Source organism: Marmota flaviventris, chromosome 4 (genome assembly GCF_047511675.1).
Source record: "Marmota flaviventris isolate mMarFla1 chromosome 4, mMarFla1.hap1, whole genome shotgun sequence".
NCBI lineage: Eukaryota > Metazoa > Chordata > Mammalia > Rodentia > Sciuridae > Marmota > Marmota flaviventris.
The window spans coordinates 70226527-70249540 of record NC_092501.1 but is presented as its reverse complement, the minus strand read 5'-3'; the positions used below and the strand labels follow the sequence as shown (position 1 = coordinate 70249540).

The 23014-nt window shown below is 38.2% G+C and overlaps 1 protein-coding gene across 2 annotated transcripts in view; it reads right to left on the bottom strand.

The window, feature by feature from the left end:
• The window catches only part of Atad1 (ATPase family AAA domain containing 1), a 57155-nt gene extending 34656 nt beyond the window's left edge, over nucleotides 1–22499 (bottom strand). For both annotated transcript variants that reach the window (XM_027949230.3, XM_071611249.1), the window contains exons 1-3: nucleotides 22418–22499; nucleotides 18518–18692; nucleotides 741–839 (exon numbers count right to left, since the gene is read on the bottom strand). In XM_027949230.3, coding sequence (XP_027805031.1) covers nucleotides 741–839; nucleotides 18518–18679 — 261 coding nt within the window. In that variant the 5' untranslated portion in view covers nucleotides 18680–18692; nucleotides 22418–22499. The remainder of the gene's footprint in view (nucleotides 1–740; nucleotides 840–18517; nucleotides 18693–22417) is intronic.
• Between the last annotated feature and the right edge of the window lie 515 nt (nucleotides 22500–23014).

The following is a 23014-nucleotide window of genomic DNA, read 5'->3' as shown; positions in this document are numbered from 1 at the left end:
CCTGTCTCTAAATAAAATATAAAAAGGCTGGGGATGTGGAGAAACCAGTGGTGAAGCACCCTTGGGTTCAATCCCTGGTACAAAAAAAAAAAAAAAAAAGTCTAGATTTAAACTACACAAATCAAAACACCCATATGAGGAAAGAAGTTTTATAAAACAATGAAAAATACATAAAATTACAAGTTTTCCTAGGCAAATGTGTTCAAAATGAGTTCAGAAAAGAGTAAAATAGCAGGCCTAGCATTTGGGAACTTGAGAGTTCCCACAATTCCTTGACAACAGCTCACTGTTCCTAAACAGTGTGTGCCAATGATGTGGTTTATGGTTAATATCACTTTTCCTTCTGGGAGTCTAGAATTTCAAAACACGTAAGGAAGATGAGGACTACATGAATAGCCCCCAATTAAAAACCCTGAACTGTGTCTCTATTAAGCTTCCTAGAAGACAATACTGCACATGTGTTGTCACAACTTATTGATGAAAGAATTAAGCATGTCCTTATGACTTCAAGTGGAGGGAATTCTAGGAAGACTGTGCCTTTCTCCAGACTTTACTCCATTCCCTTTTCCCTTTGCTGATGCTGCCTTGTACCCAGAATAAATCATATCTGTGAATACAATTACGTTTTAAGTCCTGTGATTCCTCCTAGAGAATCACTGAACCTACTCATAATCTTCCACACCTTTAATATAGAACACTAGCCAAAATACATAAATCATAATAAGATTAAGGATACATACATGCATGTTAAGAGGATCTACCAGATGAGCAGCAATACTCATTTCATATTCTGAAAGCTTCACATTTTTCACACCAATTTGCTTCATAAGTTTTTCTGCCTAGAAAGAAAAAACAAGCGATCATTGTTAGTTTGATATTAGTTACTGGTATTTCAAGATAGATAGAAAGACAGATAGTCTAAAAAGCAATAAATAAACAAGAATCTTCAAGGACTATTCTAGGTTTCTTGGTCTTATCCTTCCCTATTGTGAGACACTAAGAATTATAAGAAAAAAATTTCCACTCCACAGAAACCAGGGCAATTTAACCAGCTCTTGGGAAATGAGAAAATAGAATACAAGACTGAAGAAAGGATGTACTTCATAATATGGCCTCATATGGTTTCAAGGAGACCTTAGGGTACAATGTGGTTTCTCTGACCTAGTAGAATGAACACACAAGAAAAGGTAAAACCTCAAGATAAAAGTCCAAGTAGCTAAGGATACCAAGAAATGTACAATTGGTGTTTCTTTCCTTAAATTAGCAGAGAATCTAAAATAGATATCCAACTGCCTTCAAATTATCCAGGTATCTACGACAGGTGTCTGTAAATATCTAACTTAGAATGTTTTGAGACACTGTCCCTTTCAGTTAAGAGTCAATTCCTGGGAGCTGGGGTTGTAGTTCAGCAATAGAATGCTTGCCTGGCATGTGTGAGAGGCTCTGGGTTTAATCCTCAACATAAAAATAAATAAAAGTATTGTGTCCATCTACAACTAAAATAATAATAATGTCAATTTCTGGATCTAGTTAACCAAAGATAATAAAATGACTCTAAATAACGTGTGTGTGTGTGTGTGTGTGTGTGTGTGTATGTATGTATTCTGGAAGTAGGGCAAAATTAGTTTTAAATCTCTGAGTTCTAGCAATGCAACAAATGTTTGAAGGCAAACATTTTCTGAGTGTGCCAAAGACTATGCCAAAAGAGTAAACAGATGAAGTCATTGAATCTTCAGAGTGATCCTATAAAGTAGAATGATTTTTCCCCTATCAAGGAAAAAGAAACTGAAGCTTAGCATGATTAAGTAATTTGCCTTAGATGAAAGGTTAACAAATGTAAGAGGCAAGATCTGAATCCAAGCCATACAACTATGGAGCACATACTCTAACCACCACACATATTTGCCTTGGTTTCTCTACTTAAAATGCAGAGGGCTGGGGATATAGTTCAGTTGGCGGAGTACTTGCCTCACATGCACAAGACCTTGGGTTTGATCCCCAGCACCACCAAAAAAAAAAAGTCTTCATAAATCTATATATACATTAAAATTTCAAATAAGTGAGCATTTTAGAATAAAGGTACTCTAGTATATCATGTTTTAAAATGTTACAATTTTTGTTACGTTTTCCTAAGATGCTTTTGCTGATCTTGCTGTTTGTCAGGGATATCGCTGTTCTATAAAGGAAATTCATATCACAGAGCTTATGCTTACAGTTTAGCTAGGTTATTAGGAGAAATATGTGTTAGTCATATCCTGGTAATACCTCTTCTAAAAAAGTGCTATAAAGGGGGAGGGCTGGGGTTATGGCTCAGCGTTACAGCACATGCCTAGCATGTGCGAGGCCCTGGGTTCGATCCTCAGCACCACGTAAAAATGAATAAAGTAAAGGTATTGTGTCCAACTACAACTAAAAAATAATAAGTCATATCAGATAATCACATAGAATAAATTTTCAATTTTTCACTTCCTATGAAATAAGTAACCTTTTCCAGGTTCCTTTATCTCTTGAAAATGCCTTCTCTTTCACTGTCTGTAAAGCTTTTATGTGTCAGCTATGGAAGGTATCTTATTTTAGCACTGGTAAAGACATTAATTTATTCTTCTTTTTCATTATGCTGCTATAAATGTGAAGCCATCCTATATGTGTTCTTTTAGGGCAATGCTCTAAAACAGTAGATTTCAACTGGGGAAATGTGGTCCCCTGGAGATATTTGGCAATGTCTAGAAATACTTCTAGCTAGCACACTTGGAGATGGGGAAGAAGGGGCTATCGGCATCTAGACCATTGAAGCAGGGATGCTGTTAGTCATTCTATAATGCACAAGAAAGCCCCCCTCCACCCAGCACTATATACGACTAAAATGCACCAAGAGCCAGGCACAATGGCACATGGCTATAATCTCTGCGGCTCTGAGGGCTGAGGCAAGAGAATTCTGAGTTCAAAGACAGCTTCAGCAACTTGGCAAGGCCCTAAATAGCCTCGTGAGATACTGTCTCAAAATAAAAAGCTCAAAAAAAGGGGCTGGGGATGTGGCTCAGTAGTTAAGCACCCCTGGCTTTAATCCCTGGTACCAAAAAAACAGGTAGGAAAATTACTTTTTACTGAATACCCACCCTCTTTAAAAAAACTATTTTACACTATTTTTTTTTTACCCTTTCACATTACTTTATTACCCATTCTTGCTATTTTTTTTCTTCTTCATGTGAAGTACAATTATTAAAAGCTGTTAAGAAGTGGAATAGGAAAAAAAAAATGAAGAAGAAGTAGTGGGATAGGAAACAGTGAACTACTATTTTTGCCTAGAATGGGGAAGGAAGAATTAAGGAAAAGGAGTAATAGAAAAGGAACTATTATGCGTAACACTCATTTCATTCAGGTTCTAAAAGATTCGTAAGATTAACTGTCCTTTTGGAAGAATAATTTTAGGAAGTTACTTTAACAACTTAAAATGAAAAACACAGAGGAACTAATTAAACAGATCAGAAACAAGGACAACCTATGATTCTTTCACTGAGGTCACAGCTGAACTGCTCCATTTTAAGTGTAGGTAGAGGAAATCATTGATAAACTATCTTAAGAAATGCACTTAAAGCAGAACTAGCAGAGAATTTGAGTATCTTTACATGTTAAGTATAAGCCCTTATTATCACAAACTTTTAATAAAGACTAGAAACATCTTTTTCTAGGAAATGTGGAGACAGGAAACTTCTTTGTTAGCATTAGTGTACTTATTGTCGTAATATTAGGGTAATATCTGATATTACCGTAGGGTTCTGAAAGCTCCTGGGTAAGATATCTGTACTATAGTGCTCTTCTACTATGCTTATGTATAAAACTCAATGCTAAACTGAGTTTTTTTCTCCTCCTCTTGTTTCCTTTTTTACTGCTTTTCTTTCCTTATTCCTCTATCTACTCTCTCACTCAGACAATACTGTACATTCCTTACGGATTTCCTATCTTAATTTCCTATTGACCTTACCTTTTACTGTTCTAAGATTTGGTTCCAGTAAATCATACGCTTTAAAAGTCACATGATTGATGATACAGTGATACAGTTTTACAACTGTTTTCTGGGGTAACAAATGATAGTTCTTCCAATTGTCATTATATGATGGCTACTTTTAAAATTACTTAGCAGCTTAGAGTTTCAGTTTAATGTTCCAGTGTACAGTTCTTTATAAAGCATTTGAGGTATTATTTCTCTCAAAATAATGGAAACAAAATTTGTAAGATTATAGTTGTAATGACAGTATGACAAACAGGAAGAAAACTAAGGCCACAGTTACACAGTTATGTACATTATCTTCCTGTATATGACGAATTTTGGGTACTGAATCTTTTCTGTGATTTATTACTAAATAAATCTATCTCAGGAAAAGTATATAGTCTTACTAATGTGACAAACAAAATACTGCATTTATAAATGCCCACAACAGTTCCAGTATGAATCACTCATTCTGTACATTAAAGCTCTTCTTTACTGGTCATGTTGAGGTTTGAATTCAGGTGTTGCACATGTTAGGTAAGCACTAACATATCTACAGCTCTTTTTTGAGAAAGGGTCTCCCTAAATTGCCTCAACTTGCAATCCTCCTGCCTTATCCTCCCCCAAATAGCTGGGATTACATGCAAGTGCCACAATACCTAGTTTAAAGCTTTTAAATAAAATAACCAGGTGCAGTGGCACACACCTGTAATCTCAGTGAACAAGGCTGAAGCAGGAGGATCGTGAAGTTCAAACTTAGCCTGAGCAACTTAGCAAGGCCCTGAGCAACTCAGCAACTCAGCAAGACCTTAATAAAATATAAAAAAAGGCTGGGGATGGAGCTTGATGGCAAAGTACCCCTGGGCTCAATCCTTGGTACAAAATAATAATAATAATAATAATAATAACAACAATAATGTCCCAATTAATAATATCCACTGTTTATTACAGAGACGTCTATCAAAACTCTCCTATTACATTTAAGTATGGTCCAAACAGCAGCATATATCCAGAAAATTCCTGTCCCTCTATAACATTCTGCGGGAACCATTAAATATCCTATATTCTCACAAGCTGGAAGCTTTCCTGACTTCAAACTAGAAGTTATTTACAAATATCCCATTTAATCCAACAAAAACTACCTCCAGGTTAATACTCCTGATTTCAGTGCAACTATGCCATCTTTTACCTTGCACCTTTCAAACTGTAATGCCTTTATAATCACATAAGGGCCAAGTATGGTGGCACACGCCTATAATCTCAGTAACTTTAGGAGGCTGAGACAAAAGGACTGCAAATTCAAGGCCAGCCTCAACAACTTACTGAGGTCCTAAACAATTTAGCAAGACCCTGCCTCAAAATAAAAATTAAAAAGGGCTGGGGATGTAGCTTAGTGGTCAAGTGGCCCTGGGTTCAATACGCAATACCCACCCCCCCAAAAAAATCACATGAGGTCTACTAATAATCTGGCAACCTCTAAGAAGTATTTTATATCTAAGCTTTTAGATTCCACATTCTTTCTGACCAAAGTCATATTTTTCTTCTCTCTCATTCACATCTGATTGTTGCTCTTAAAGTGTACTATAATTCCTTAATTCCTGGAAATTCTCCAACTGAATTATTCCCCTATCTGGCAATATTTGACTTCCTACATAGGCTGAACTATAAGGTCAGATAAGGTTAGATAATGCCCTCCTCAGAACCCTTTAACACTTCTAATTAGCATTATCCCCAATGCTGGTTCAGCACTACCATACTCCCAGACACTAAGCTGCTAAGTAATGCTTGAATAACAAGGACTAGGATTGTAGCTTAAAGGTAGAGGGGCTTCCCTATCATGTGTGAGGCCCTAGCTTCAATTCCTAGTACCACAAAACAAACATCCAATTGAGTTCCCAATTTCTTCAACTATCCCCTAATGTTCTATGGTCAATGATAATTTAATCCCATTAAACTGCTCAAACATTTATTTACCTCAGCAGGTTTTCAACCTCCTCCACTCCCTTTCATGTTACTGAGAAAAAATACTTAGCTCAACCTTAAAATGTTCCTCTAACTACTAATCCCAACTCCTCCTGGTTCTTCTGGAACCTTCCTCCATCTACTACACACCTTCTTTAGTAATCTCATCTACTTCCTCCTCGTACCCCTCCCCCAACTCCCTCCCCAGTACTAGGGATTGACTCAGGAACATTCTACCTCTAAGCCATATCCCTAGCTCTCCTTTTTTAAAAAATTTTATTTGGAGACAGGGTCTAAATTACTAATAATTGCCTCAAATTTGGTAATCCTCCTGCCTTAGCCTCCTTAATAATTAGGATTACAGGTGTACACCACTTCACCTGGCTGGAACGCCCATATTCGTTACCTCAAACTATACTTGCCCCCCACTAAATGACCAAACTTACTACACTTTCTTAGGTCATATTTCTCTTGGCCACTCTATACCACATTTACACCAATCCTTTTTTGCGACCTCTTCCTTTAGCTAATGGTGACTTTATACAAAAGTTATTCTCCAGATAGTATGAGAGAATGTGAGGAGGGGTATAAACAAAAAAAATTCTAGAGCTTTCTAAAATTATATTCACCATTCCACCAATTTTCTCAATTTTTTTTCTTTCCAGAACACAGGCATGTCAGTTGATAATCAATGCCCCAAGGAACCGTTATTATAGTCTTCAGTGTTCTGTATGCCACATGTGAGATTAGGGGAAAATGACAATAATCAGTACCTTAAATATCTTGGTTTTATTCTAGTTACTTTTCTCTGCTGAATGCCATATTTGAGCTGAGGGCAATTCAAAGGAAACAAATAAGTATAAGAAAAATCCTCTTTCCTCCTTGTATTTTCCTGAAAGTAGGACATAAGCTTACAAAAGTGTCATTCCTCCCCTCTCTACCAAGGACAGAAGTCAATCACGAAGTCCACATTAGACATATCCTGAAGATGTTCACCAGAGAAATTTACGTAACAAACTCTACTAATTTTGTTGGTTGATTGTTTAAGCTTTACCACTGAGCAACACCCTCAACCTGTTTTGTTTGTTTTTGAGATGGGGTCTTGCTAAGTTGCTTAGGGCCTCACTAAATTGCTGAGGCTGGCTTTGAATTTGTGATCCTCCTGCCTCAGTGTCCCAAGTCTGGGATTATAGGCATGCACCACTACACCCATCAAACTCTGTTGTGTTGAGAGCCACAGCTGAAGGGGCCCCAGCAAACTTCCAGCTGCCAGCAAACTTCCAGCTGCCGGCTGATCATTGGCTCACAGCGGCCCCAGCAACATCTAGCTGATTGGCTCCTCGGCCCCAGCAACATCTAGCTGATTGGCTCCTCTGCGGTGATGCTCATTGGACTGTTTCCCTGCCCTTTCAGACCGCGGAGCTGCTCATTGGGGCACTTTTTTGGCTCCGCCCATGTGACCCAGCCAATCGACCTCAAGAGCAGGAGGATTGTGGGAGGGGGGGAGAAGCTTGTGTGGGAGAGGCTTGTGGAAAGCCGGTGGTGGCAGTTGAGGCTCTGAGGGTTTTTCCTGAGAGGCTGTTTTGTTTGGCGTGTGTGGTTCTAAAAATAAAGTTAGTTTCTTTTGACAAGTGGCTCCTGATTGTGCCCAGCCAGACTGCGGCATTTGGTGGCTCGCACGGGGAGCGACTGAGGGTAAGTGAACTGCTCGCCCCTGAGGGCAGGGCGAGAGGATGGGTAGCCATTTTAAGATTCTTCTTTTGTTATTTTGTTTCACTTTTGTTTTAAGTTGCCTGTCCCTGGAGATGTGTAAGATGGAAGAAAAACCACTCACATCTGAGGAACAGATAGGGAGAAAGGACAGATGGACATTTCAGGAGGCTATTATAATGATTTTGCATTGTTCCAATTTTGTTTCACTCAGTTTCAGTTTTGTTAGGCGTTATCTTGTTGGGTTGTATTATAGTAGAAATATGGGATCAGAAATTAGTAAAAAACAAACTGAAAGAGTGTTAAGTAAATTGTTAGAGGAAGGAGGCATCTCAGTAAAATCAAGAACAATCAGGGCATACGTTGATACAATACAAAAATGTAGCCCATGGCTTTTTAAGGAGGAGTTGTTAAATATATCACAATGGAACCATCATGGTGAAGATTTAAAAAGAATAGAAAAGAAAAGCCCAGGGACTCTGCCAGTTGGCACATTACCATTGTGGACGTTCATATCTTGTTTGCTTAGTCCAAAGCCTTCAGTTCAGACAATGGTAGAGGAAGGAGAAGACATATTGATTCAAGTAAAAGAGAAGGTCTCTCAAGTTAGTCAGACAGAGGAAAAGATTCAAGTCAAAGAGAAGGCCTCTCAAGCTAGTCAGACAGAGAAAGAAAGTGTAAAACAGAAAAAGCCATCAGGGGGAAAGTTACAACAGGAGACTGCTACTAACACCTTTCTATCACCAGAGGACGTAAGTGTCCAACTAACAAGGCCACCTCCATATGCTGGGAGGTCCCCAACCCCCGCAGTTGATAGTTGGGATCCTGAGACAAGATCTCAAATATTAACATGCCCTGTATTTGAGGCAGGAGGGCAGCGATTTTACCAAGTTTTAAATTTCAAAACAGTGAAGCAGCTAAAAGAGGCTGTAACAACCTATGATCCTCAAGCACCCTTCACTGTAAGCATGGTCGAATCCATTAACAACTTGAACATGACGCCAGCAGATTGGGCTAATATGTGTAAAGCTGTGCTAAATGGAGGACAATACCTGTTATGGAAGGTTGCCAATGAGGAATTTTGCAAGGAGACGGCTAGGCGAAATGCAGCAGCTGGTTATCCTCAGAGAAATCTAGATATGTTGTTAGGAAAGGGACCTTATGAGGTCAGCAGCAACAAATTGCATATGATCCTGGCGTATACGCACAAATTGCTACAGATGCAATTAAGGCATGGAAGACTTTACAAGGACATGGAGGTTTACAAGGTCAATTATCTAAGGTAATACAAGGAGCTAATGAACCTTATGTTGAATTTGTAGATAGGCTTATTCAAACAGCTACCAGAGTTTTTGGGAATACAGAACAAGCAATGCCATTACTAAAACACCTGGCTTATGAGCAAGCGAATCGTTGGTGCAGAGATATCATTAGACCATGGAAACATGAAGATTTAAACACATATATTAAATTATGTAGAGACATTAATGAACAAGAGCAAGTCGTGGCAGCTGCAGTAAAACAGGCTTTAGATGCCAGAGACATTAATGAACAAGGGCAAATTGTGGCAGCTGCAGTAAAACAGGCTTTAGATGCCAGGCCAAGAACATGCTACAATTGTGAACAAACAGGACATTTTAAAAGGAATTGCCCCATTGGAGGAGGGTTTAACAAAACTAGGTATCAAAGGAGTAGAATACCAGGTATTTGCCCACGATGCCGTAGAGGGAGACATTGGGCTAATGAATGCCGTTCTCAAACCACCATAGAGGGTACTCCATTATCAAAAAACGAACAAGGACCAGGTGTTTATCCACGATATCGTGGAGAAAGGCATCGGGCTCCATTGCCAAAAAATGGACAGGGGGGCCCAATGCTCCGGGGCCCAAAACCACAAATATACGGAGCACTGGAGGAACCCAGCAACCCCATCAGAGTAGTGCCCAGGACACACTGTCCATCAGATCCCTCATCAGACAAACCAGAGGGAGCGCAGGGTTGGACATCTGCGCCTCCGCCAGAGCAGTACTAACTCCAGAGATGGGAGTTCAAATCATTCCCACAGGGGTGAAAGGACCTCTTCCCAAAGGAACAGTAGGCTTATTATTGGGACGCAGCTCTTCTACTCTAAAAGGACTTATGATAAGTCCTGGGGTAATTGATCCCGATTATGAAGGTGAAATAAAAATTATAGCCAGTTCTCCAAAGGGTATATCAGTAATTTCACCAGGAGATAGAATAGCACAGTTACTAATAATACCCAGCCTACATGATAAATTTTCCAGTCATACTGTAGAAAGAGGTTCCAAGGGATTAGGCTCCACAGGTGTAGACTGGGCTATGCTTTCTTTAAATTTAGATTCTCGCCCCATGCTAAAACTAAATATTCAAGGACATGAATTTAATGGGCTACTGGATACAGGTGCAGACCTTAGCATCATCTCTCGTCAAGAATGGCCAAAACATTAGCCATTACAACAAGCCACTCAAATGCTTCGAGGCCTAGGAGTGGCAACTAATCCCCATAGAAGTGCAATGGTATTAGATTGGAAGGATCCTAAAGGATGTGAAGGAACTATACAGCCATATGTATTGGATCATCTTCCCGTAAATTTATGGGGACGAGATGTCCTAGATCAATTAGGTTTGACATTAACAAATAACATCAACCAAAATTCACCCACTATTATGACTAGACAAGGTTTTAGGAAAGGAAAAAGATTAGAAAAACAAGAACAAGGTATAGCAGCACCAATACAAATAGATCAAGGAACAGACAGACATGGGTTGGATTTTCAGAAAGGGCCACTGAGACAATAAAAATTACTTGGAAATCAGAAAGACCAGTATGGGTTCCTCAGTGGCCCCTGACTAAAGAAAAGATACAAGCAGCCCATGACCTGTTCAAACAACAATTAGCAGAAGGACATATACAACCTTCTGTATCTCCCCATAATACTCCCATTTTTGTCATCAAAAAGAAATCTGGTAAATGGAGATTATTGCAAGATTTAAGAGCCATTAATAATGAGATGGTTATTATGGGACCTGCTCAATCAGGGATTCCTCAGTTGTCTGCTTTGCCAAAAACCTGGTATGTTTTAGTTATAGATATTAAAGATTGTTTTTTTTCAATTCCAATTCATCCTGAGGATAGTCCACGTTTTGCATTTACTATCCCTGCACTGAATCATGAAGGTCCTGATCAGAGATATGAATGGAAAGTACTCCCTCAAGGGATGGCTAACAGCCCAACTATGTGTCAAATTTATGTTAACAAAGCAATCCAGCCACTTAGAAATCAAAATCCTGAACTACAAATATTTCACTATATGGATGATGTATTATTAGCACACAAAGATAAAAACACATTGCTAGAATGTTATGCCACACTTACAAACTTATTAAAAAATTATAATCTAGAGATAGCAATAGATAAAGTACAATTAAATTTTCCAATTAATTATTTAGGAGTTCTATTATCCTCAACCATGGTCCGTCCACCAAAAATTCAAATACGAGTAGATCAACTCAAATCACTTAATGACTTTCAAAAGTTATTAGGAGACATAAATTGGATAAGGCCTTATTTAGGTATACCAACAGGAGAGTTGGGACCTTTATTTGATATCCTAAAAGGTCCATCAGATCCAAATTCACCCCGAATGTTAACGCCTGAAGCAAGAAAGGCATTAAAAATCATTGAAACATATATGGAAAATATGCATTTGGATAGAATTGATATAAGTTTGCCTTTATTATTTATTGTACTACCAACAAAAAATATTCCTACAGGAGTATTTTGGCAAGAAGGTCCATTATTATGGATACATTTATCTTATTCTCCTAACACTATTCTTACTAGGTATCCTGAGGCTGTAGGACAATTAATACTCAAAGGAATAAAAGCAGCAAAGGGAGTGTTTGGAATTTCTCCCAATAAAATTATTACTCCATATAATATGAATCAAATTGATGAGTTAGCTAATGAGTTAAATACTTGGGCAATAATCATGTGCAAATCTAATGTTTCATTTGATAACCACTTACCATCTAATCCTTTATTGTCTTTTTGGTCATTGCATCCTGTAATTTTTCCAAAAATGACAAGAAAAACACCTATCATGAATGCTCCAAATATATTCACTGATGGGTCAAATAATGGTACAGCAGCATTAGTTACCCCTGATCAAACTTTTACATTTTTAGTACCCAAACAATCAGCTCAAAAGGTAGAGCTTAATGCAGTTTTACAAGCTTTTGTGATGTTTAAAGATTCTGTATTTAATTTATTTTCTGATAGTCAGTATGTAGTTAATGCTATAGTATCTCTTGAAGATGCTGGTAGGATTTCCCCTTCTTCTACTGTTTTCTCTTTGCTTTCCACTATACAAAGTCTAATCTGGGACAGAAAAGATCCATTCTTTATAGGACATATCAGGGCACATACAGGATTGCCTGGAGCCCTTAGTTTGGGCAATGATTTAGCAGATAAAACTACACATGACATACATATTTTCTCTACACTAGAAGAAGCTATAAATTTTCATAAAAAGTTCCATGTCAATGCTAATACTTTACAAAAGCGTTTTAAAATAACTAAGGAACAAGCTAGACAAATAATACAACAATGTCAAAATTGTGTGACCTTTTTACCACAAGTTAATCTTGGAGTCAATCCTAGAGGATTGATACCTAACCATATTTGGCAGATGGACGTCACACACTTGCCAGAATTTGGAAAATTAAAATATTTGCATGTTACAGTTGATACTTCTTCTGGATTTTTGATGGGCTCCCTTCATGCCGGAGAAAAAACTAAAGATGTTATAGCTCATTGCTTACAAAATTTTGCCACTGTGGGTGTTCCAAAACAGTTAAAAACAGATAATGCCCCTGGTTATACTTCTACCTCTTTTAAACAATTTTGCTCAACATTTGGCATTACTCATATAACAGGAATCCCATACAATCCACAGGGACAAGGCATAGTTGAAACAGCTCATCAAACTATTAAAATGTACTTATTAAAGCAAAAAGAAGGAATTGGGAAGGGGTATATATTCCCCAAAGATAAACTTAAAATAACCCTTTTTACTCTAAACTTTTTAAATTTGGATTCATCAGGACTTAGTGCTGCGGAAAGGCATATGTGTCCAAAAAATGTGCATAAGCCCAAGGTACTTTGGAAGGATATTCTAACAGGATAATGGAAAGGTCCTGACCCAGTAATTGTCTGGAGTCGGGGGTCTGTTTGTGTGTTTCCACAGGGAGAACAGCAGCCGATTTGGATTCCAGAGAGATTAACCAAGGTCCTGACCCAGTGATTGTCTGGAGTCGGGGGTCTGTTTATGTGTTTCCACAGGGAGAACAGCAGCCGATTTGGATTCCAGAAAGATTAACTAAAGCGATTTCTACAGACCAAAAAGAAGATGATTTGGCTCAAATCCATAACAACTGATATCCAAAACTCCAGTTTGGCTATTCTTACATCTGCAACAGAACCAGGATGCTTTTTTCAATATCTATTTTATTATTGCCCTTTGCCATATCATGAAGTTCTATTTTGTTTTTTGAGCTCATACAGACCTAGGTTAATGTTTTACTGATCAGTTCTATTTTTTGACTATAGAGTTTTTAAACATTGCAATGGAGATTTCACCTGTAAAAAGTTATAAGGCCTTTACTATAATGTTATGTGTTGTATGTATTATATTATGTGTGCACACTTGTGTTTTGTGTTATATGTTTGAATGTATGTATGTCCATATATCATATATGATGAGCGCTCATGATAAAATGGATCCAAATATTTTTTTTTCACGTGATTTATATGGTTTAATTTAAATTGGGTAAACAACTGTTGAGGATTGTTTTAATATGTAAACAAAAAAGAAGGTTAACAGATCTGTTTGTTTACTTTCACCTTTCCTTTTCATTATATTTAATAATTCTCTTAAAGATAATGTAAATTGTTAAGAAAATTGTTTTCTTTTAGTGCCTTCTGTAATGTTACATAATTTTTTCTTTAGCCATTATTGCCAGAATTCCTATCTTCATCCCAGTGCCGGTGAAGACAATGTAAATTGTTAAGAAAACTGTTTTCTTTTAGTGCCTTCTGTAATGTTACATAATTTTTTCTTTAGCCATTATTGCCAGAATTCCTATCGTCATCCCAGTGCTGGTGAAGTCAAAGATAAAACCAATCTACAGCTTCTACAATAGCCATCACTGAACTGCTTGCAGAACTTGCCTGGACACAATGTGAGCTCACCTGTATGCATTGTGAACTATCTGTTGGTGCAGCGACTTGTGGTAGTGTTGGGGTATTTTTGCTGATGATGTCACCGGTGGTACAATTTTTCAAAGGAGCCCTCAATTGGCTTAATGTCATGGCATTTTGCATCCTCCTCTACTAGTGATGGTTTAAAATTTGGGGGCCAACAGAGGTGAGGCAAAGAACCTCACCCCCCCACTGGTGCAAAGGCCTATCCACAAGTATAGCTGTATGCTGGACCGGTAGTCAGTGACGGGTATGATCCAATTGCAGTGGTACCAACCTAAGACAGGAGGCTGACTCCTAGAGGTCAGTTCATCCGATGACGGGTAAGGACCATATGTTGAATTGGACTGCCTAACAGACACGGTCCCTAAGCCACATGCTTGTTGTTTAAACAGAGAGGGGGAGATGTTGAGAGCCACAGCCGAAGGGGCCCCAGCAAACTTCCAGCTGCCAGCAAACTTCCAGCTGCCGGCTGATCATTGGCTCACAGCGGCCCCAGCAACATCTAGCTGATTGGCTCCTCGGCCCCAGCAACATCTAGCTGATTGGCTCCTCTGCGGTGATGCTCATTGGACTGTTTCCCTGCCCTTTCAGACCACGGAGCTGCTCATTGGGGGACTTTTTTGGCTCCGCCCACGTGACCCAGCCAATCGACCTCAAGAGCAGGAGGATTGTGGGAGGGGGGGAGAAGCTTGTGTGGGAGAGGCTTGTGGAAAGCCGGTGGTGGCAGTTGAGGCTCTGAGGGTTTTTCCTGAGAGGCTGTTTTGTTTGGCTGTGTGGTTCTAAAAATAAAGTTAGTTTCTTTTGACAAGTGGCTCCTGATTGTGCCCAGCCAGACTGCGGCACTTTTGTTTGCTCAATTCTCTAAAAACATATTGTTCCTTTGCTAAGATACTATATAAACTAAAATTTTGTTTTGTTTGGTGGGGGATGGGTACTGGGGATTAAACTCAGGGGCATTTGACAACTGAGCCACATCCCCAGACCTATTTTGAATTTTATTTCAGAGACAGGGTCTCACTTAGGTGCTGAGGCTGGCTTTGAACTTGTGATCCTCAGCCTCTGGAGATACTGGGCTTACAGTTGTGTGCCATCCTGCCCAGCTTAAACTAAAATTTTAACCAAATCTTTTGAGTTACTCATCTCTGGATACTCTTATGTTACCTGCTGTCTATGAGACTCTATCTTGGACTGGCTCTGTGCTTTGCATCCTGAGTTCCTTGGAGTCATAAGAATAAACAATGAAAATTCAGTAGGCTCAGCAAATTCCCTCAAGGTGAAAGTTAGTCATCAAGTTCAGCTTACCTTTCTGAATTTTTGCCTGAAGTATTTCTTACCTGAATTCCTTACTTACTTTCCCCCCACCCCCTTGGTACTGGGAATCAAATCCAGTGTGTTTTTTACTGAGCTACATTCTTAGACCTTTTTATTTTTTGTTTTGAGATAGGCTCTCACTGAACTGCTGAGCCTGGCCTCAAAATTGCCATCTTCCTGACTTAGCCTCCAAATCACTGGAATTATAGGCATGTATCACTGTGCCCAGTCAGAATTCCTTACTTTCTTGACAGCTCATGAATACTTTAAAAGAGGATTAAAAAAATTTATATATATATATATAAATAAAATTAAGTTTACTTAGTTTTCTAAACAGGAAATTCAGTTAAGGTATGTAACAACTCAGAATGACCTAGTCATTCTCCACTGGCTTCATATCATCTTCCCATTCTCTAAATGATGAGAATGTGTCAAGGATTACTCTTTAGACTACTACTTATCACACTTCCTTTGAAGATCTCAACACTCTCAGTGGAGTCATCAGCATTGATTATTATGATAATTATATCAAAAGCTCTCAACAAGTATTTGAATGTATAATTCTGGATAGTGGTGGGGAAGATTGGAGAGTGGTCTGGAAAAAGCTCTATAAATGATGCACACATACACAGCAAAAATCTTATGACTTACACCATTTCGACCAAGACTCACTACTTTAATGATTCCAATGCCAATTACTTATGGGCATAAGAAAGTACCCCTAAGACTGACATTTTTGCTGAGATTCAGATCTACAACTTCAAATGGTGTCAACACTTTTCCCTGAATCTCTACCATCAAAACAAACTCAATATGCACATTTCAAAAGTCATCACCTCATAAAACCTGCCCTAACAATTTCCAAACCTCTATAAAAATATTAGCGAGTCTTTGAGGAATCAAGACAAATCTTTGATTCCTTTAAACAATGTCCTTTTTCTTTCCTCACATCATCACAGAGTGCTTCCTGCATTCATTCCTTTGAATTTATTTCATTCCCCTATTCTAGGTCTTTGTTAGGATTTTTGTAGTTTATAACTAACACATCTCCCTTTTGGTTTCTTTTGACTTCAATTCCTCCTATAAACCACTTTAAAGTGAATTATCCCAAAAGCAGTGCTTTGCATACTACCCACCTATTCAAATACATTTAATGGTTTATCATTGCCTACACAGAAATCTTCAACTGCTCAACAGTGTATTTCAATAGTTGGTCAGCAATGTAGTGAATAACAGAGTGCAGAGAAGCTACAGCCCTTAGACACCCAAGACTCAGGATAATCTTTTCATTCTTGATGTTTTAAACACTAGTAAGTTAGTGTGGAACAGGATAACATTAGAAGCAAAAAGCATGTCTCCTCAGGTGATGATGGACTTTTAAAATACTGTACCATTTTTTAATCAGCCTCAGTCTACCCACCAGAAAATTAAAGATTGAAGAAAAAGTAGAACCCTAATCTCAAACTTTATATTTAGGACCCGTTAGCATGTAGTCCTTACATATCCCTGAAGGTTCTACCACCTAATTAATTACATAAACCTTCCTTCTCCAACCTGACTAGACCATTTACCATTCCTTTAATAGGTCTTGCTATTTCTACCCCCACTATGAGTGTGGTCATGTTCTTTCTACTTACTATTGTCCTTGCTTGCGAACCTAGAGGCCAAGCTCTTTCATGAAACCATACTCAATTGGCTCAATCATGGTAACTATTCCTTTCTCCAAAAGCCAGTTTGTCTTCTATACTACTCATTAGACAACTAGCATATGCCACTTACTACTATAATTTATATTGTCACAACAAGTTTTTTCTCCCTACCATAAGCACAATGAGGACAGTTATCTGACACTTCACATACCCAATATTTAGAACAATATTATACATATAATTTTCACCAAAGGCTTAATGATGTGATCTATTTACATAGCCCTTAGCATCCATATTTGGGCTGGGTGCACTGGTGCACATGCACCTATAATCCCAGTGGCTCAGGAGGTTGAGGCAGGAGGATCATGAGTTTAAAACCAGCCTCAGCAAAAGTGAGGTGCTAAGCAACTCAGTGAGACCCTGTCTCTACATAAAATACAAAATAGGACTGGGGAATATGGCACAGTGGTCGAGTGCCCCTGAGTTCTAACTCAGTACCTCCCAAAAAGCTGAAAATGATATATCTTATCAATATCTTAACCTGAGACTCAAACTGACTTTCTCTAGATGGCAAAAAAAAAAAAAAGCTACACTGAGGTATATAATATATAATAAGGTGCTTTTTCTTTTCTTTCTCTTTTCTTTTTTATGATGGTATTGAGGTTTGAATCCTGGGGCACTCTACCACTGAGCTTCATCCTACCCCCTTTTTAAAATTTTGAGACAGGGTCTTGCTAAGTTGCCACAGCTGTCCTCAACCTTGCAATCCTCCTATGTCAGCCTCCCAAGTTGCTGGGATTACAGGTGTGCACCAGAGTACCCGGCCATGGTCAGTTTTTTGTTTTTCAACCTACACTGCTCAGACTTCCCAGCGTGTTATAAATAGGCTAAAGATATAAGTAGACCTTGAGCCAATTATTTTATAATCAAATTTAAGAAATAAATTCATAAATATCAAAACTACTTTTCAGATATATATTTACTATCAGTGTTAATTAAACTGATTTTTCACTTTTTACTGATTTAAGAGGTATGCCTGTAGATGGTCATCATTATACAGAATTCAAGCATGAAGATGTGAATTTGGTGTCAACATACCTTATATACAAACAGAGATTTGATAAATTGTGGTATAAAGGTGTATTAAGAATTGTAATGCAAAAAAAATTAGAATTTAATGCACTCCTCTATTGTGATGTAGGTAAGAAATAATAAAAAAATTAATTAATTTTTTAAAAAAAGAATTTCTGAATATGCTGGTACACTGTAAGCCAATGAAGATAAATCATATTACTACTGAAAAAAAAAAGAGATATGCCTATAATGCAGCCCTCTTCTCAACATTTGTCTGTTGCATTTTGAAAGAACAAGAGTTATTCGTCTTTTTTCCTTAACACCAAGCATAAATGCTTATTGAATGAATCAAGAGTCACAACTCAGCTGGGCATAGTGGCACATGCCTGTTATCTCAGTGACTTTCATTTTCAGTACCATTGCATTTCTTATGAGGTTTATATAACTTATTAATTTAAAATTCTACTCTATTTTTAGTTTTGAAGGAGAATGTTTGTTAGCCATAATAGAAATTATCTTCAAACATTTCAATCATACCTGTTTCTGAGCTTCTACTTTCTGCTTTCTGGTTGGATCAATTGCATCTACCATCCATTTGATAGTAAAGTATGTTACTGCACCAAATATTGTCAAGCGGAAAATTAAACCAACAACTTCATTCCGACTCAAGGGACGAGAAAAGGCTTCAGCATGTACCATCTTGATTGTTAACCTTAAAAAACAAAGAGAAATGTCACTAAATAATAACTATATTCATTAACATTGAGAGACTATTAAAATGTTTGAACTAAGCAAGAAGCTAAGTTCTAATCAAATTCAAACACTACCTACCTTAGAAAAATGTGTTTCATTTTTAAGGAGAAGTGGATTTTCAATGTTAAATAAACAAACACATTTAAAGCTTTTCTTACAAATTGAAGTAGATTAAAAAACAAGTTTATTTAGGAGTAGAATAATTTTATTGAAAAACATGGTCTTAAGTGACTTTCAGTTTTTAAATAAATATTCCAGAGAATCTGGAAATCTGGAGAATAATGACTTTACACTAATCTAACTGAAGAAAGGCTGCCTGACAATGAAATACTTTACTAATATGATGCTGACAATCTATCTCTTCAATTAGGTATCTATATACCAGATAATTTTTGAGAGTGAAATTCAAACTACGAAATAATTTATTTTTTCTCATACCTACTTTTAAAAGTTTTTGAAGCCTGGTTAATCTTAAGTATTCCATTTTCTCAATTAATAAGTGATATTAAATTTTTTGATCCCTCTATTGCTCCCAACAACCCAGCTAAATATGAAACAATAGAACTTTCAAAAGATTTAATCAAGAAAACTACCACAAAAATAAAGCAGGGAAAAAGGAAGTAATATGCTTACTTTTACATAAAGTATATATCCCTTAACAGCTACAACAACTGCAGCTGGGTTTACAGTGAGGCATGCACTCCACTGTCAAAGGCAATAAATATATAAAACAATAAACTTATTAGGGATGATGTGACTAATTGCATTTTGGGGAATAGGATCTCATTTTCAAACAATGCCATTCAAAACACACACACACACACACACACACACACGCAGACACATGCACACAGGAATATATATTTTGCATTCAAGTGGAAAGGAGTAAATCACAATTGTGCAAACAGCTTAATAGCACCTAAAAATTAGGTACTGCAGAGATTAAAATCCATGGTCCTTCTAGCTCTAAATTATTGTTTTCTCTTTTAAGTTAAAGATCCTCTTCATCTCCTTCCCTCTGGAACATCTCTCCACAATATTTTTAATTTTTAATTCCACAATATTTTTTTAACTCCACAATATTTTTAATTCTATTATAGACCTCCTATTCATTCACGTATACTCTATTTCTTCCTTATCAAGACTTCAAAGCTTTCCCTTTGCAGGATTCCGAAGCATTCAAACCTATCCTCATCTAGCTCCAAAGAGTCACTTTAAAGCCTTTTATCTCTGACCATTTCTCAAATTTCTCAATAGGAACTCTCAACAAATGAAGTCACTGGCATAGAAAATGCCAAATTTCTCCTTCAGTCTGTGCCCTGGAGGGGCCATTTCCCCTCATTCATTTAAGATGACTCAAATTCTATACAAACTTCAAACACTAACCTTATCTGCTCCATAAAGTCTTTCAAATCACATTAACTCTCTATATTATTTATTTAGTTCTACACAATTTTAAGAAATGTCTTATTTTAAATCATTATTGGATTTATATCTAGTCTACTCAACTAGAGTTTAAATCCTCATAAACAGGATTTTCATCTTATTGACATCTTTACAACTGTCACACAAAGAGACTATTCAAAAATTATTTGTTCTACTGAAGAAAAATCTTACATTCAATCAACAAAGTCAGACTTCTGCAGAATTTCCAAAAGTCAAGGTTTCACATTATTAGTCAGAACCATTCACTTCACAATAATTATATTACTTAATTTAAACATAACTGATGGGCATGGTGGTGCATGCCTGTAGTCCCAGTGGCTGAAGCAGGAAGACTGCAAGTTCAAAGCCAGCCTCAGCAACTCAGCAAGACCCAGTCTCTAAATAAAATACAAAAGTGGGAGGGAGCTGGGTATTGGCGCCGTGGTTAAGCATACCTGGTTTCAATCCCCAGTACCAAAATACAATAATTTAAACACAACAAATAACTGAAGTCCTTCATTTTGGATGAAGAAATTTTGGCCCAAGGATATTAAACAATTTAATCCATCCAATGGCCATTTATTAAACATCTATATACAAAGCTTACTATATAGTGGATATACAATAATGCCTAACTACTTAAGAAACTAATTATATTAATTATAATGAATTATTTTTTTAAATGGAGCTATAAAAAAACCACATAACTGAAATCTTTCCTCGGGTAACAAATCAAAGTGTGATTTTTCCATCAGGATGGATTTTTAAAGTTGGGTTACAAAACACTTCTCACACAAAGTGAAAAATTGACTTCTTCAGTCTTTATTCCATCAGAATAAAATTGAAAATGCAGTAGCAATGTGTGGCGGCATAATCTGAGGTACAATTCATGGATGAAAATAATCCAGCAGGCAAAGTAGGAGTTTTATTAACAATTTGTGAAAAGTGGTGACATTCCAATAAAACATTTTCATTGGTCTATAGTTTGAGTTGGTAGTGATAAACTGCCATCTACTGGATGTTCACTGAACTACATGAACAAATTAAGGTTGTTTCCAAAGCACATTCCAAAGTCATCAAGATAGTTACAATTTTTAATCCTATTTTAAAATGCCGAGATAAGAAACCAGTTTATATAGTTTCCTATTCTAAAATTATTAACATAATAGTACAGCAGTGTACTGATGGCAATTCTAAAATTGTATATTGTCTACCTTTTTAAATGACTTCAGAATCCTGAAATGAAACTGAAAGCTCTTGCTTTGTAGACTGTAACTGCAAATACTTTACATTTTATCTGTAGATGAGATGTGCACTTACAGCACATTCTTACAGCACTGATATACTTCCAAGGTAAGGCTATTACAGAAACAATACCATTCCAGAAGAATACAAATAAAAGCTGCCAATGCACATAACAGGATGGAAGCATTTCTATCTTGCATAAACATTAGGTTCAACAAAACGAATACACAATGATGTACATATACTCAGTTCTATGTATCGCAAAACTCCGGCAATTCAGTTATCTGTTAGGCAACCATGAATTCCAAATGGTTTATTTTGATTTCTCGATTTCAGGATGGAAAACTTTAAGATCACACTACCTCATCTATGAGCAATTTACTGACAGATTAAGAGACGAGAGTATAGCATTCATGCTGTATTGTTTCTCTAGGTCACTGCAGCTTTTTACAACGGGTTTCTCAAACTCAAAAAGTCCCAGTTTCACAGACTTCAAGGCCCTACGATGAAGGCCTTCCTGCCTTCACAGAGAGGACAAGTTAACATCATCATTCTCTGTGAAAGCCTGCCCAGCCCTCAAAATTGGGTTACACAACACCTCTACTTTTGCACAAAATAATAGAAGCACCAGTGCAACAACCAGACCCGGCTCATTCAGGCTGCCTTGGCCCATGAACCCTAGTTCTGAAGTCGTCCGGGACGACCCTAAGCCTCCACAGTGTCCAGGCTGTCTATAGAGATTCCCTTGGGAATGGTATAAGTCTTTAGGCTGCGCCCACAGAGACCCAGGGCCCAGGCCGGGCCCGAAGCCAAGGCGAGGCCCGGGACGCCCTTGGAGGTTAATCCGCTCGATAGCAAGGGCTACGGAGCGCTGGGGGGCGGCACTGAGGTGGGACTTAGAAGAGGGCGAGGTGACCTTTCCGGTGGGTTTTCCCAGAGTGGTGCCAGTCCCTAAGAGAGCTCGGAGAGATCCTGTATGAGTCTCACCAGCCCCCGCGGGAACCCGCTACTCACCCAGAGGAAGAAACAGCAGCAGCAGGAACCTTCAGCCGGCCTTGCACAGGAAGGAAATGCCGCCTGGGAGAAAGCGCTTCCGGCGGAGCCGCGGCCCGCCCCCTACACTGAGCGTGCGCGAGCCGCGGCGCAGGCCCCGAACGAGCGCTGTGGTGTCCTAGAAATGGCTTGTCGCTGCATGCGAGTGGGTTCGCGTACCTCGTGCTTTCTCTGGTACTCGCTGAGCTGAGTCTTTCCGTAAAGCCAGAGTGTCTGCAAGCAGCTTTCCAGGGATCAGAGCTGTGTCTCAGATTGAATTGGAGAAGGCGCTTATCACCATAAAGTCCTTGCCCTGTTGGCCTGCTGGGAGCAACACTAACAAATAAGGGAGGCTTTTTGAGAACGCAAAGAACAAAAATCTTTTTCCTGACGCCAGCTGATTTTGACTCTTTCCCATCACCCCATGCAGTTCCTTGCGCTGCTGCTCTGTCTAGCCAAAGCTCGACGCGCATGGCCACCCCTCACCATCTGTCTTAGTTTTTAGAGTGAGCTCACCCTGCTCTCCCATTTTTGTACTGACAAACACCTGGGGGTGGCGCCTGAAAAACCTTTGACGAA